The following is a 15,821-nucleotide window of genomic DNA, read 5'->3' as shown; positions in this document are numbered from 1 at the left end:
GCCCCCGCCCAACCACTCTACCTTAACCACTTCAGCCCCCCTTCATGACCAGGCCATTTTTTGCAATACAGCACTGCGTTACTTTAACTAAAAATTGCCTGGGCGTGCGACGCTGTACCCTGCCCCTTTTTTCTCACAAATAGAGATTTATTTTTTTTGCGCTATATACAAAAAAAGGCCAACAATTTTGAAAAAATAAACAATGTTTTTTACTTTTTGCTGTAAAAAAAATGTAAAAAAAAAAAATCGAATTTCTTCATCAATTAAGGCCAATATGTATTCTGGTACATACTTTTTGGTAAAAAAAATCCCTACACATGTATATTGATTGGCTTGCGCACAAATTATAGCGTCTACAAACTATGTGATATTTTATTTTTTTTCGTTTTTACTAGTAATGGCGGTGATCAGTGATAGTGGGACTGCAATACTGCGACTGACAAATCGGACACCTAACTGACACTTTTTAGGGACTAGTGACACTAATACGGTGATCAGTGCTAAAAAATATGCACTGTTACTGTACTAATGACACTGGCAGGGAAGGAGTTAACAGGGGAAAATAAAAGGTTTAAATGTGTTCCCTGGGAGTGATTACTAACTGTGTGGGGGTTGCTCTGCCTGAGGGAATGTAAAGACCTGTGTTCCTGCTTAGCAGGAACACAGGATCAGCACATTCCCCTATCACATACCACTGTTCTGCCTTTCTCCTAAACGACCGGCGGGTCCTGGCGGACATCGCTTCTAAAAATAACAAACATGTTATTCTTACCTGTTCTGTGCAGTAATTTTGCACATAGCAGCCCCTATCCTTCTCTTCTAGGCCCCCCCACCGGCGCTCCTGACTCCTCCCTCCTGCCGGGTGCCCTCACAGCCAGCAGCTGTGGGGGCACCCGGCAGGGTGCTGTAAGGGCACCCATGCAGGCTCACTCCTGACCCATGGCTCTGTGTATCCATTCACACACGGAGCCATGGCTCGGCCCTGCCCCTTTCATCTTCTGATTGGCTCACTGGCTGTGAGTGACAGCTGCGGCTCCTGCTGCTGCCAAAAGCCAATCAGGAGTGTGAGTCTTTGGAGAGGCAAGGCTCTCATGGACATTGCTGGATTGAGAGGGGGCTCAGGTTAATATTAGGGGGGTCTGGGCTGCTGCTCACAGAAGGTGTTTTACCTTCATGCATAGAATGCAACCACTTTCACCACTTCAGCCCCGGAAGGATTTACCCCCTTCCTGACCAGAGCATTTTTTGTGATTCGGCACTGCGTTGCTCTAGCTGACAATTGTGCGGTCATGCAACTCTGTACCCAAACAAAATTGATGTCCTTTTTTCCCACAAATAGAGCTTTCTTATGGTGGTATTTGATCACCTCTGCGTTTTTTTTTTTTTTTTTTTTTTTTTTGTGCTATAAACAAAAAATGAACGACAATTTTGAAAAAAAAGCAATATTATTTTACTTTTTGCTATAATAAATATCCCCCCCAAAAAATATATAAAAAAAAATTCTTTCACAGTTTAGGCCGATATGTATTCTTCTACATATTTTTGGTAAAAAAATCGCAGTAAGTGTATATTGATTGGTTTGCGCAAAAGTTATAGCGTCTACAAAATAGGGGATCGATTTATGGCATTTTTGTATTAATTTTTTTTTATTAGTAATGGCGGCAATCTTTTTTATCGGAACTGCGACATTATGGTGGACAGATCAGACACTTTTGACACTATTTTGGGACCATTGACATTTATACAGCAATCAGAGCTACAAATAGCCACTGATTACTGTATAAATGACACTGGCAGGGAAGGGGTTAAACACTAGGGGGCGATCAAGAGGTTAAGTGTGTTCCCTGGATGTGTTCCTACTGTAGGGGGGATAGGCTCACTACAACATGACAGAGATCACTGCTCCCGATCACTGGGAGCAGTAGATCCCTGTCATGTTGCTAGGCAGAACGGGGAAATGTCTTGTTTACATAGCCATTTCCCCGTTCTGCCTCTCCTCGCCGCATTCGCGGGCTGCTGGCGAACATCGAGTTCGCGGGAACTGCGGGCACGGACCCGCGGCGGCGCGAGCAAATTCAAAGGGGACGTACTGGTACGCCCTTTTACCTGTCCGTGCCATTCTGCCAACGTAAATCGGCGGTCGACGGTTGGCAAGTGGTTAAGGTGGAATATATATATATATATATATATATTAATACGCCGCCTGACGTCTATTACAAACTATATATATAGAGAGAGGGATTGCTGCAAGAAAAAGTGTTTTAATGTTTTAATGAAAAGATTAAAACATCCAAAGTATAGTTACTACTATTACTGCCTGTATACTTTGGATGTTTTAATCTTTTCATTAAAACACTTTTTGTGCAGCAATCCCTCTTGATTTTCTTCTATGATATAGGCCCTCGGAAGGCTTGATTGCTTTTTGCACATGTTACAGCAACTGACGTGCACCTCACCCTCTGAACGCTCTCTGCCTCTCTCTCTCTCTCTCTCTCTCTATATACACTAGACTGTATACTGTATATATATATTAATACACCTTCTGAAGTGTATTAGAAACAATACACCACCAAATGCACTGTAGCTATAGGCTAGATTGGATGCAGAGTGTATGTATATATATACTATTCTGTATGTATATATCAAATACACTGCCACTAACTGAATAACCTGCCTGCTTAAAGTGACTGTAAGGGTTTGTTTTAAAAAAAATTAAAAATAATAAAGATATCACACTTACCTCCACTGTGCAGCTTGTTTTGCACAGAGTGGCCCTGAACCTGCTCTTTTGGGGTCCCTCGGCGGCTCTCTCGGCTCCTCCCCACATCAGATAATCCCCCTGGGAGAAGCGTTCTCCTGGGGGTCACCTTGCGGGCGCGCTCCTGAGTCCAGCACTAGGCGTCCATAGAGGCCGAATGTAGCACTCAGTGTGCATTCAATAGAAGAATGCAAGCAGGCAGGTGTGTGTTTTTGCATGTCTCTTTTTTTTTTTTTTTTGCAGTCTTTTTATTATTTAGCTTTAGTTCCACTTTAACTTTGACAAGCGCATACGCATATAAGGCTAGTTACGATTTTTCTCGTAGAAATGTGTTTGTTCCCAATAGGTTTGTCAATTTTTTTCACTTGCGCTTATCTAAAGCGATTATCAAATCATCCCCTTTAACGCTTAGATAATCAAACGTCTGTTTTGAAAAAATGACTACTTTCCAACGTGCAACGCCAGCCTTACCCGATGCCTCTGTAATTATGGTTTGCATTAAAACAATGCTGAAAGTAGAGAAGGAGCTCCCAGTGAAAGGCAAGGAAGGAGTGGAAGAGGTGCATAGGTTCCAGTCCTCCTATGTGCCAGCAGAAGGGCTTATGAATGGAGTGTAGCAGTGAAGGAGAAATGTGCAGAGTGTGTTGTGCAGTGAGTGAGTGCTGAGCCCCAGTCCATGGAATCCAGCTCTGTGTTTGCTGTGAGCTGTGTACAGACAGGGAGGTAGGGCTGGGAGAAGAGGGAGCAGGGTAGCACAAGCTGACTTTCTCCCAGTCTCCTTGTAACAGAGAAGAGAGGCAGACTCCCATAGACACACAGAGAAGACACACAGAAGACACACAGAGAAGACACACAGACACAGAGAAGACACAGAGAAGACACACACACAGCGATCTGTGTCCTCTCCACATGCACTCAGCTCCTCATGCTTCACCCTCCTCCTGGGCTCCTAGGATCTGAACTCCTTCTTCTTCTCACCATCACTAATACTTCTTGGCAAGATTGGAAAGCAAGCTTCTCTTCCTCCGAGGATTGGTCTCCGTTCATCTGATACACAGCACACCTATTTTTGTGTTTCTTTTTAGGATTCTTTTTGATTGATCTGTCACCAAGGATTAATGAAGCCAGAACAAGTGAGCGGTGGTTAGTTCCTATGGGCGTTGGGGTATGAGCTCCTTGTGACTTCCGACACATCCATGCACTTCCAAGTGTAACTAGTGCCAGGCGCTCGCAGTGCTCAACAAAGTGGAGTTGTGCCCAGCTGTACGGAGCCGGCTTTGTGTGTCTCCCTGTAGGATGAGGAAGGGGCTGGAGACGGCCAGCTGTGGGCTCAGGCTGGGATACATCCTCCAAATGTGTTTCCTACCTGCCCTGGCCATACTTACCGCCGGCAGCACCTTCGCCGCTCAAGGTAACAACTTACCGGGTGGGCAGCTGGGGGGAGCGCTGGGTGGGCAGGATGATGGGGATGAAGGCTTCCAGAGGAGGACCAGACCTTCTCACCTGCTATGTCTCTTATAGAACAACCATTGCACTATAGGTTTTTCCCTATACTCTATATGTTCTATTATATCCGCTCTATGCCCTGTATGTTCTGAGACCCTTTCCTAACCCTATATGTTCTGAGACCCTTTCCTAACCCTATATGTTCTGAGACCCTTCCCATACCTTATGTGTTCTGAGACCCTTTCCATACCTTATATGTTCTGAGACCCTTTCCATACCCTATATGTTCTGAGACTCTTTCCATACCCTATATGTTCTAAGACCATTTCTATACCCTATATGATCCATGAAATCCTCTCTATACCCTATATGATCTTTGAGATCCCCCTATACCCTATATGATCTATGGGATCCTCTCTATAGCCTGTATGATCTATGGGATCCTCTATACTCTATAGGCTCTACGAGACCCTCTCTATACCCTATATGTTCTATGATATTATCGCTATGTCCTGTATGTTCTGTGAGATCCTCTCTATACCCTATATGTTCATTGAGACTCTCTCTATACTCTATATGTTCTGTGATACCCTCTCTGTATCCTTTATGATCTATGCTATTCTCTCTATACCCTATATGATCTAGAGTATCCTCTATATCCTCTATATGATCCATGGTATCATACTCTGGTTGATCTATGATAGCCTCTCTATACCTTATATGATCTATGCTATCCTACCCTATATGTTCTCTGAGATCCTCTCTATACCCTATATGATTTATGATACCCTCTCTATACCCTATACGATCCATGGATCATCTGCATACCCATTAGGCTCAATGGAATCTTCTCTATACCCTATATGATCTATGAGATCTTATCTATGCCCTATACATTCTAAGAGATCCACTCTACAGCCTATAGGCTCTATGAGATCTCTATATCCTATGACGTTATGAGATCTTATCTGTACCCTATATATACTGTGAGATCCTCTCTATACCCTATAGATTCCATGATTTTATCTCTATTTCCTATATGTCTTTGTGAGATCCCCTCTATACCCTTAATGTTCTGTGAGAACCTCTCTATGTGCTATGTGTTCTATGAGATCCTCTTTATGTCCTATATGTTCTGTGTTCTATCTAGGTTCTATGAGATGCTCTCTGTATCCTAAATGTTCTTTGACATCTTCCCTGCTTACTGTATATGTTCTTTGAGAACTCCTCTATGCCTATATTTTTTATGCGAACTTCTGTATGCCCTCTATGAGATTTTCTCTATGAGATCTTCTTTATACTCTATAAGCCCCGTGGGATCTTCTTTACTCCCTTTTAGTTCTTGAGATCTGTTTTCCCTATAGGTTCTGTGAGCTGTTATACCTTATATGTTCTGTGAGATCTTGTTTATTCCTTATTAGATCTAAGAAATCTTTTTTTGCCTATATGTTCTATGAGATCCATACGTTCTATGAAATCGTCTTTATTAGATCTTTAATCCCATTTAGGTCCTATGGGATTATATACGATACATGTTCGATGAGGTCTTTTTTCCCCCTGTAGGCTTCAAAGAGATCTTAGTTCTGTCCTGTATGTTCTTGTTCTCTGGGATGGCATTTATTCCCTATGTTCTAGGAGATGGTATTTATTCCCTATATGTTCTAGGAGATGGCATTGATTGCCCATGTGTTCTATGAGATCGTATTTATTCCCTATATGTTCTAGGAGATGGTATTTATTCCCTATATGTTCTAGGAGATGGTATTGATTCCCTATATGTTCTGTGAGATGGTGTTTATTCCCTATATGTTCTAGAAGATGGTATTGATTCCCTATATGTTCTATGAGATGGTATTGATCCCCTATATATGTTCTATGAGATGGTATGTACTCCCTATATGTTCTAGGAGATGTTCTTTACACCGTGAGATCAATGATTGTGTATTTGTCGGAGGGGACGATATGTGAGTTTGGTGAAGCAGTGCTCGCATTTTTCAGTGACAAGGGCAGAGGATCGTGAGCTGCCACTGACTAACAGAGCTTTGGGTTTAGAAGGGCAGAGTCCTGGCAAAGTGTGCGGGGTGTTAGCACTCTGCTTGCCTGCCTGGCTGACTGCTGCCAGCCTGTTCTAGATCAGGCCAGGTACTGCGAGTCATTAGGGACTTGCGCTCCGCTGAGAAATATGTTTCCACTGCAAACACATCAGGACACCATTCCCACTGCTCTTCTAAGCCTTTAATTGTTTTAATAGCTCCAGTGTCATTGCTTTACACGGTGCTGTGTGATTGTTTCTGATGTACTCCAGGGAAGCCTACTGTACGGACCACAGATACTAGAGAATGTAACAATCTCTGGAAAGAAAAAGTGCAATCTAATATTTCCACCAACATACATTGGCTCAGTGTAAAAAAAAAAAAAAAAAAAAAAAAAAAAAATATATATATATATATATATATATATATATATATATATATATATATATATATATATATATATATATATACATATACTGTTTGTTAACAATATATATTTGATAATTTAATATATATTTGATAACAATATAGATTATGCTATATGTATGTGTGTGTGTATGTGTATGTATGTGTGTGTGCTTGTTTGTTTGTTTTATCACTCTATCTATCTATCTATCTATCTATCTATCTATCTATCTATCTATCTATCTATCATAAGTTTGTATGGCATACATTGAAAGTGTCTGGCATAAAGTATGATGACATATATAAAGGTTTAAGCAAAGTCCTTGCACTCTTTGTTAAGTATTGTGTCGCTGCTTGTAAAGCAATACCTTGTTAACCATGTAAACTGTAAAAAAGTTGTCTCTAGAACAGTCTCACTATAAGATATGCTAAACAGTTAATTGACTTAGAGATACGGTATATGCTGGACCTTAATCATCCATGCTGTATAACTTACAGAATGTGTATATATATATATATATATATATATATATATATATATATATATATATATACACACACACACATATATACATTGGTGTGTGTGGTGTGTGTGTGTGTCTATAAAATATATATATATATAGAGAGAGAGAGAGAGAGAGAGAGATGGAGAGATGGAGAGAGAGATAGAGATAGATATATATTACATATACATATATATGTATGCACACATACATAATGACACTAAATTGTGTATCTTAGGAGAAGTCTCGAGAGTCTGTAAGTCTATACCTTGCCCTCGCTGTGATGTACATCTATTATTTGCTTGTAATAGCTCCCAACCTCCAGAACAAACCCAAAGGCCATATAGGAGATTTAAAGTGTCAAAGAAAGTCAATCCCGTGGAGTTGACTCGAGAATATTGCAGAAGGAATGTCAACAGAGAAATGATTTTCTAGCTCTGAACTGTATTATTATCATTGTGTGTTTAAATGATATAAAACATTGCAGCCAGTTGAACTTTTGAAATGATATATTTTTTTTTTTTTTTTAAAGTGAGAAAGTTACATAATAGAGAAACAGTACGCATTAAGGCTGTGACAGTGTTTTTGCTCATGTGGCTTCCAAATAGGCTTCTTACTTAGATAAAATTCTACAAAGAAACCAGGATGGGCTAGTGGGAAACAAGATCAATAAAGACAATCAGGCAAGAGATAAAGGGATTACTACCTTGAGAAGAGAATGAGACAAGAGAACCAAGGCACATGTTTCCGCTATGCCTCTGCATGTGGATTTAAATTGATAGCTGTTTATCAAGTACATTTGATATCCACCCCAAACCCCCCCTGAATCTGAGGACAGAGTTCAGTAATTGACAATATTTTGCAGCAGTGTAGTGATTTTTTTTTCAATCCATTATGATCTATTAACTATCAGCATATATTTTCAAAAGTGGTTTCCACTTTTTTTTGGCAAAAGTATAAACTCCTTCAAGTTGCAAAGGAACGATGTCTGGATGTCTGACATATGCAGATAAAGCTACATTTATATACTGTGTGTATGTTTATATATTATGCTAAAATTTTAGAAGCTAGTTGTGAGATCTTTGAAGAAGAAAAAAAAAAAAGAAATTGAATGTAAACATTTACCATTAATTTGAATGGTTTGGATTGGTCTAGTTTGGATTGGCTCTTATGTATAATAATAGATGGAAAATTGTAAGGTCAGGTTCATTTTGGTTATAGTAATTCATTTCTATTATTGTGGGTACATGTAGTGTCCACATCTCGCTTATAGCAGTTTACGAAAAATAGGATGGCAGATAGATTCTTTAACAAGGCGTTTGTAAAAAGAACCTTGGTTCAAGTACGTTATAATTTAGGAAACATCGGACAATAAAACATAGACCATGGTTAAATAAAGATCCTTGGCCATAGCCTTGGAATTCCATAGTAGACAGGGCCTATTGTACTGTGAAGTGTTGTTGATGGTTCAGCTCTTTTCCAAAGTGCTATTTTTTTATATGACTGGATTGAGTTTCTTTAATGTAAATCTGTTCAGACCAGACCCAGCCTATTAGGATGAACCATGGGAAGAATATTTTAAAGCAGTAGCTGTCTATTCTAAAAGAGATGTGTTGCATGTCACTACTTTATCATATGTCAAGATCTACAGACATGGACTCAACAAAGGTCAGAGGAGATAGACATCACAGCACCTTCCAGAAATCAACGAAGTACAGATTATTGAAATCTGTGTAACACAAGTAGCCAGCCAGTCACAGTTTTACTAGATGAAACCTTTCATCTCTGTTCCAAAATTCTGTAATGAAGGTAGTTCATTGTGGAATTTAATAACCCAATAATTCACTGCTTCACTGACTCTGAGCTAGCCGGTGTGTAAATCATCCGTTATTAAAAGTGTTTATTAATTTACTCATAGAGCACTAACTTCATCTTTGGTATCATACTTCAGCATGGTTGCTATTTGTCTGATTTTCAGGCACTTTTCCAGGTTTTGTAGGTGTTATATTGTGAGTTTTCAACCTATTGCACAAAAAACTCCATCTGTGCCTAATAGACTACATTTTTATTATCTGGTTACTTCCTGAAAATTTTTTATGTTTCTATTACTCAACAACCAATGTTTACATGCAAAAAATATGCCAGTGCAAGAGTCAGGGCGTAACGTTGAAATGTAAGGGTCCTCTAAGACGGTACAGTTGGGCTTTGGTGGCTCAGCAGCAGCGTTGGCAACTATTCAGCAATGTAGGATAATAGGTCAAAGACCTACGCAAATCATTATAATAGGTGGGGAGGGCCTTGTTCAATGTATTTGTCTGTGTAACTTCATATATATGGCATGTACTAATAAAAATCCCAGCATAGTGACTAGAAGCAAGTTGTTCTGTTGAGTGGGAGTATGGTACGGAAAATAATGAAGATGAGCAGATTTGTTAATGCTTGGGAGGAAGCTGTTTTATGGTTCCTGGAAAAAAATGCTTAGGTTCTTTTTTAATCAGCTGAACTAAACAGTCTAAACCTTTTAGAGTTTGTCATGAAACCGTGGAAATGGTATTGATGAATCCTATGGCTGGAGTGCTTTGGTACAGGATGGGACTGATTTACCACTCATTTTGTTTACACAGTGAACCCTGCACTTAGTTTAGCAGAGGAAAAAAAATTGACTTAATAAAAAACAATACAATCCTGGGCAGTAAATTACGCATTTCAATGATTAAGAATAAGGTTGTAAGTACTTTTCTGTCTATTATCCTAACTATTCTTCTCCCACTGTTCAAGTTACAGTTATTGTATGAAAATAGCAGTGAATGTAATACAATGATCCTTATATTTTAAATACAACTGTAAAGCTTATGCTCATGGACAAGGTTAGATTAACTATGACATTTCAATACCTGGAGAACCAGAGATGAGCCCTTCATAATGTAAAATAGATCAAAATATAACATCCCAACACAGTTTATATACAAGATATGAAGGGAAATGCAGATTGTTAATACATGTAAAGTCTATCAAGTCTATTTCTTCTTAGTAGTGGTAGCTGTTGTGACCTATACCCTTGAACTGAATGTACTTATGGGGCGTACACACGGTCAGACTTTTTGGCTACAAAAGTCCGACAGCCTGTCCGACAGACTTTCGACAGACTTTTGACGGACTTTTGGCGGACTTTAAACGGACTTTCTAATGACCGGACTTGCCTACACACGATCACACCAAAGTCCGATGGATTCGTACGTGATGACGCACACCGGACTAAAATAAGGAAGTTGATAGCCAGTAGCCAATAGCTGCCCTAGCGTGGGTTTTTGTCCGTTGGACTAGCATACAGACGAGCGGATTTCTGGGTCCGGAGGAGTTATGACGTAAAGATTTGAAGCAAGTTCCGAATCTAAAGTCTGTCAGATTTGCGACTGGAAAAGTCCGCTGAAAGTCCGGGGAAGCCCACACACGATCGGATTGTCCGCCGGATTTGGTCCGTCGGCGTCCATCTGACTTTTGTAGCTGAAAAGTCCGACCGTGTGTACGCCCGATTAATCTCTGGAGCTCCTTTTCAGATATACTGGGGTTGATTTACTAAAATTGGAGAGTGCAAAATCTGGTACAGCTCTTCATAGAAACAAATCAGCTTCCAGGTTTTATTTTTAAAGCTTAATTGAACAAGCTGAACTTAGAAGCTGGTTGGCTACAATGCACAGCGGAACCAGATTTAGCATTCTCCAGTTTTAGTAAATAAACACCACTATTTTTAGTAAAATCAAACTCTGTGGGATTGCTTTTCTAAAACTGGAGAGTGCAAAATCTGGTGCAGCTGTGCATTGTAGCCAATCAGCTTCTAACTACAGCTTGTTCAATGAAGCTTTGATAATAAAACCTGGAAGCTCATTGGCTTCTATGCAGAGCTGCACCAAATTTTGCACTCTCCAGTTTGAGTAAATCAACCCCTGTGTTTCATTGATTATGACGTCTATAGAAAAACAGGCATACATTCACCAACTTTTCAGTTCTGATGCAACTTTGTTCCCAACAAATGCAATGTCTTGTGTAAAAAGCACCAATGTTTTCTCATAGAAATGGAAGTAATGGATGTATCAGTCCCAAGGTCTCCTCCTGGTCAACTGCCAAGATCTTGGAGTCAGTCACCCTAAGCCTCCTATAATACTCAGTTATTGCCATCGTAAAATGGAGTAGTGTGCAGCCAGCTGATATAAATCACACAAATTTTCTTTCAATTTCTGTCCCAGGGACACATCAGGAAGTAGGAGGAAACCTTTCCAAAATGACAGTATATCCCATCTTAGACAGCTGCCATTGGAACTGATGTCCCCATTTAAAGGGTTCCCCTTACCTCCTGTTTCTGTGACTCTAGAGGGAAATATCTATAAAGCCGTGAATGTGAGAATAATTAAACATTCACTGCAGGTGCATGGTTGGTGAATGTCACATTCACAGTTTTATAAATATACTGTCATAATGTTTGATTTGCCATCGCATTCTGTCCCAGAGATAATGGTCACCAGGACAAATATAAGGGGTGAATCTCCACAGTGGAGACACAGACAGCAATGAAAATCTACAACAGGGTTTAAAACAATAGTAAACATTGGGGAAAAAACCTCTCCCTAAAAGGTAAAGGCATAATGATTATGAAAGACTTACCTGGAAATGAAGCCCCCAGCGGAACACTGTCACTGCTGCAGAAGATCCTATCTTCACCCAGTCTTCCTTCTGTGTTCGTGGGCTGTTGCCACTTGAATGCCAGAGCCGTGATGACATCACTCCCACACATGCCACGGGTATGCCGTTGCTTTAGACCGCATGCGCCAGTGACGTCACCGGCCGCTGCTCACTAGAATATCTCCTAAACGGTGCACATTTAGGAGATATTCATTTAACCTAGAGGTAAGCTTTATTATAAGCTTACTCATAGGTAAAAATAAAAATGTCAAGTTTACTACTACTTTAAACACTTGCAAAGCAAAAAAATAAAATCATTTTCACTTTGTATACAAAATCGTGTCACAAATACCTTAGCATTTTTATAAGAGTCCTTTAGGGCAGCGTTTTCTCAACCATGGCGCTGCGGTACCCTGAGGTGCTATCTGGGTTTTATCCAGGGTACCAAAAGCACAGAACCCAATTTGCCCTCAATCAGCATCTTGAGGGCAGCTTGATAAGAAGAAGGGCTTTGATGTGATGGGAGAGCCTCTGACATGAAGGGGGGCTTCTGATGGAAATTTCATTTCATTAGGGCGATTGTGTGCATTGGTTCAGGCTCAGTTTAACCATTGAGAAGTAACATTTATGTTCTATACATGTGGGACTGGGGTGCCTTGAGATTTTGCATACTTTTAAAGGGTGCGCTCTCCCTTTAAATCTGATAACCAAACCAGTGTAAAAAAATGATGTATACAAAATTGCATACAAATACAGTCATAAATTCATGTGAATTACTAAAATTTATAAACGTGCAAAAATGAATAACCATACAATCAAAAAAGTCCATCATTAGTGAATTCATATTAAAACACGATATATCCAAGTGCTTCCAAAGTGCTCAGTGCTCCAAACATATGTAAAGTGCTCCAGTGCAAAAAAAGGTGCTCTTTGAAAGAGTATGATTGGCTTCTTACCAGACAGGGGAGATCTCAAAATATAGAGATCAAACAGTGCTAAACATCTCTCCTGGATAGCCGACGCTCTCACCAACCGGCATCCGGTTAGCTAATGACGTCATTACACAGGAGCCGGTTGGATGGTCTTGTGGCCATGCTCTGTTACATTGCGATTGTATTGCTGGATATATGTGTGCATTTGTATCTTTTAATAAAAAGAGATTCTTTTAGTTGCATTACGCTATGTGGCTTCTCATTATATTTAATGTGCATGGCTACTGATTGTGTGGACGTGGAGAAGGATACCAGGCATACACTCCAGCAGTGGGGACACTGAAGCTCTATCTTACTGACGGGGTCACTTAGCTAACCTGTTGGTGAGAGCGTTGGATATCCAGAAGAGATGTTTAGCGCTGTTTGATCCCTATAATTTGAGATCTCCCCTGTCTGGTAAGAGGCCAATCATACTCTTTTGAAGAGCACCTTTGTTGCACTGGAGCACTTTACATAGTTTTGGAGCACTGAGCACTTTGGAAGCACTTGAATATATCACGATCTATAATGAATTCACTAATGATTAACTTTTTTTGATTATATGGTTATTCATTTTTGCAAGTTTATGAATTTTAGTAATGCACATGAATTTATGAATGTATTTGTATGCAATTTTGTATACAGCAAAACCTTGGATTGCGAGCATAATTAGTCCCGGACACATGCTTGTAATTCAAAGCACCTGTATATCAATGCAAATTTCCCCATAAGAGATAATTGAAACTCAGGTGATTCATTCCACAACCATTTATTCATAGGTCTTTCAGTTTATAGTTCATATAAAAAGATTATAGCAATGTGACCAGGTTGTGTAACCATAAAATGTCCATCCACAAATGTCAGCCTCCATATAGGGGATTAGAAGCAAAATCCAGCAGGAACTACGGAGTATAAAAGAGAAGAGAGGCGCCTCTAAGGCCTCTTTCACATGAACGATCTGTTCAGGTCCGCCTGTTAGTTTTTTAGGAGGACCTGAACGGACCCTCCATAGACCTCTATGGAGCGTCGGATGTCAGCGGTGACATGTCCGCTGACATCCGACCCGCTCTGATCCGAAAAAGTGTAACGGAGGAAAAACCTACTTTTGCATCTGTTTTCGGATCGGATCGGGTGACGACGGACTCTACAGTCCGTCATCATCCGATCCCCCATAGGGGAGAGCGGCGCTCTGACAGGTTCTTCGCTGCACAGTGTGCAGCAATGGACCTGTCATCTTCCTGCTCAGAGGGGATCCCCGCTGAGCAAGCGGATGTTCACGGGGCGGATCATCACGGATCCGTCCCGTGTGAAAGGACCCTAAGTGTAGCAATATGATTACATTTATTGAAGGTGCAACATTTAGCAACTCACGTGGTTGATGATTAAAACAGGCACATCTAAGTATGCAGGCATCTGGGGTAAAGCTGTCCACATAGACCATCCTCCACACCGCCGGCTCCCACTGCTCTCAGTCTGCAATCGTGACCGGGAAGACTACCTTGAAAGCGATGCTTGAAGCGCTCGTGGAGAGCAGCGTGGAAAGTATGACGTAGATGGTGGCGGGGAGGATGGTTTATGTGAACAGCTTTCCCCCGGATGCCTACATATTTAGATGTGCCTGTTTTAATCATCAACCATGTGAGTTGCTAAATGTGGCACCTTCATTAAATGTAACCATATTGCTACACTTAGAGGCGTTTCTCTTCTTTTTTATACTCATTTGTGACATGATGCTACTTGTATATCAAGACATTGCTTTTATATCAAGTCAAAATTTATTAAAACATTTTGTTTGTCTTGCAAAGCGCTCTCAAACCAAGCTACTCTTAAACCAAGGTTTTACTGTATATCATTTTTTTGCGCTGGTTTAGTTATCAGATTTAAAGGGATAGTGCACTCTTTTTTTTTTACAGTTTAATTCAGTATTCAGGATTTTGTTGCAGCGGTCCCATTCCAACACCATCTGGCGCAAGGTTTATTAATAATGAAATACTTTTAAAGGGTGCCGTGAAAAAAAGGTTGAGAAATGCTGCTGCAGAAGTATGATTATCAAAGCCTATTGATCACTGTAGGTCAAGTCAAGCAGGTTAAGATATCATAAGCTTGACAACTTACTTAACGGGCGGCATATGTGGACATTTGTCTCTAGACAGCCTGTTATGCTCTCATTATTAACACTGGTTACTTCTAAGTCATATCGTATTTCGGCACTGCTCTACAGCCTTTCACCAATGACTTATTTGCTGACTGATCATAAAGAGGATTGGGAGGGGGGTTACTTCAACCCTGCAGTAGACACAATGTCACAAAGTCAGCATTTGAGGCCAATATACTGAGGCTCCAGACCACTGGTATGTGAGTCGTTACTGATTGTGTAGAAGTCTAGTTGTAAGCGTGATACGCTTGAATTGGGCGAATGAGCATTGCCTTAGATATTACCCTTGTGGTTTCATCATTCTGGATACAGATAAGAAATGTTTTTTCCCTGATTGACACAGAGGCAGGCAAGCCTTTCAGAGCCTGGATCAGACATGCTTTGCTTTTCGTTTTGTGTTTTGATAGACACAGTCAGTATGGGTTGCAGTTTTATCTGGATGTAGATTAAAAGGCAATGCTGGAAGAGGTTACGATTTATAGTCATAACTATCCTAGATAAGTCAGACATCTGCATAAGGTAGACCAAAGGCATGGCGTTAAAAGGTTTACAGTCTTAGCACATAAGGAAGTATTTGCATTATATCTTTAAAACATGTCTGCATTATATACCACATAAAAAAATATTGTTTTTTTTTGTTTCTCCTCCTTCAGGCGGCCCTTTTATGAAACCATTACCTTTTTTTCCGTAAAACAATAAAACATGAACCAGCCTCTTGCTCTGGCCTGGAAGCTTCATGTATAATTTCATGCATTACACATTTTAAAGTGTGTCATAAACACTGGCATTTGAGTGAGATTCTGCGAACTGTATAAACACTGCATACATTTGCTTGCACTAGAATGCAGGGAACCAAAACATTTTGTCACATTA

General features: G+C 40.2%; 1 protein-coding gene across 4 annotated transcripts in view; it reads left to right on the top strand.

Annotated features, from left to right (window-relative positions):
* The first annotated feature begins 3,266 nt into the window (after nucleotides 1–3,266).
* The window catches only part of UNC5C (unc-5 netrin receptor C), a 536,701-nt gene continuing 524,146 nt past the window's right edge, over nucleotides 3,267–15,821 (top strand). For 2 of the 4 annotated variants that reach the window (XM_073601191.1, XM_073601177.1), the window contains exon 1: nucleotides 3,267–4,169. In XM_073601191.1, the coding sequence (XP_073457292.1) occupies nucleotides 4,055–4,169 (115 nt within the window). In that variant the 5' untranslated portion in view covers nucleotides 3,267–4,054. The remainder of the gene's footprint in view (nucleotides 4,170–15,821) is intronic. The other 2 variants (XM_073601183.1, XM_073601198.1) reach the window with 2 other exon arrangements.

This window comes from Aquarana catesbeiana, linkage group LG01 (assembly GCF_042186555.1).
Source record: "Aquarana catesbeiana isolate 2022-GZ linkage group LG01, ASM4218655v1, whole genome shotgun sequence".
NCBI classification, from domain to species: Eukaryota; Metazoa; Chordata; class Amphibia; order Anura; family Ranidae; genus Aquarana; species Aquarana catesbeiana.
The sequence above is the reverse complement of the archived record's forward strand: the minus strand, read 5'-3'. Positions and strand labels throughout refer to the sequence as shown.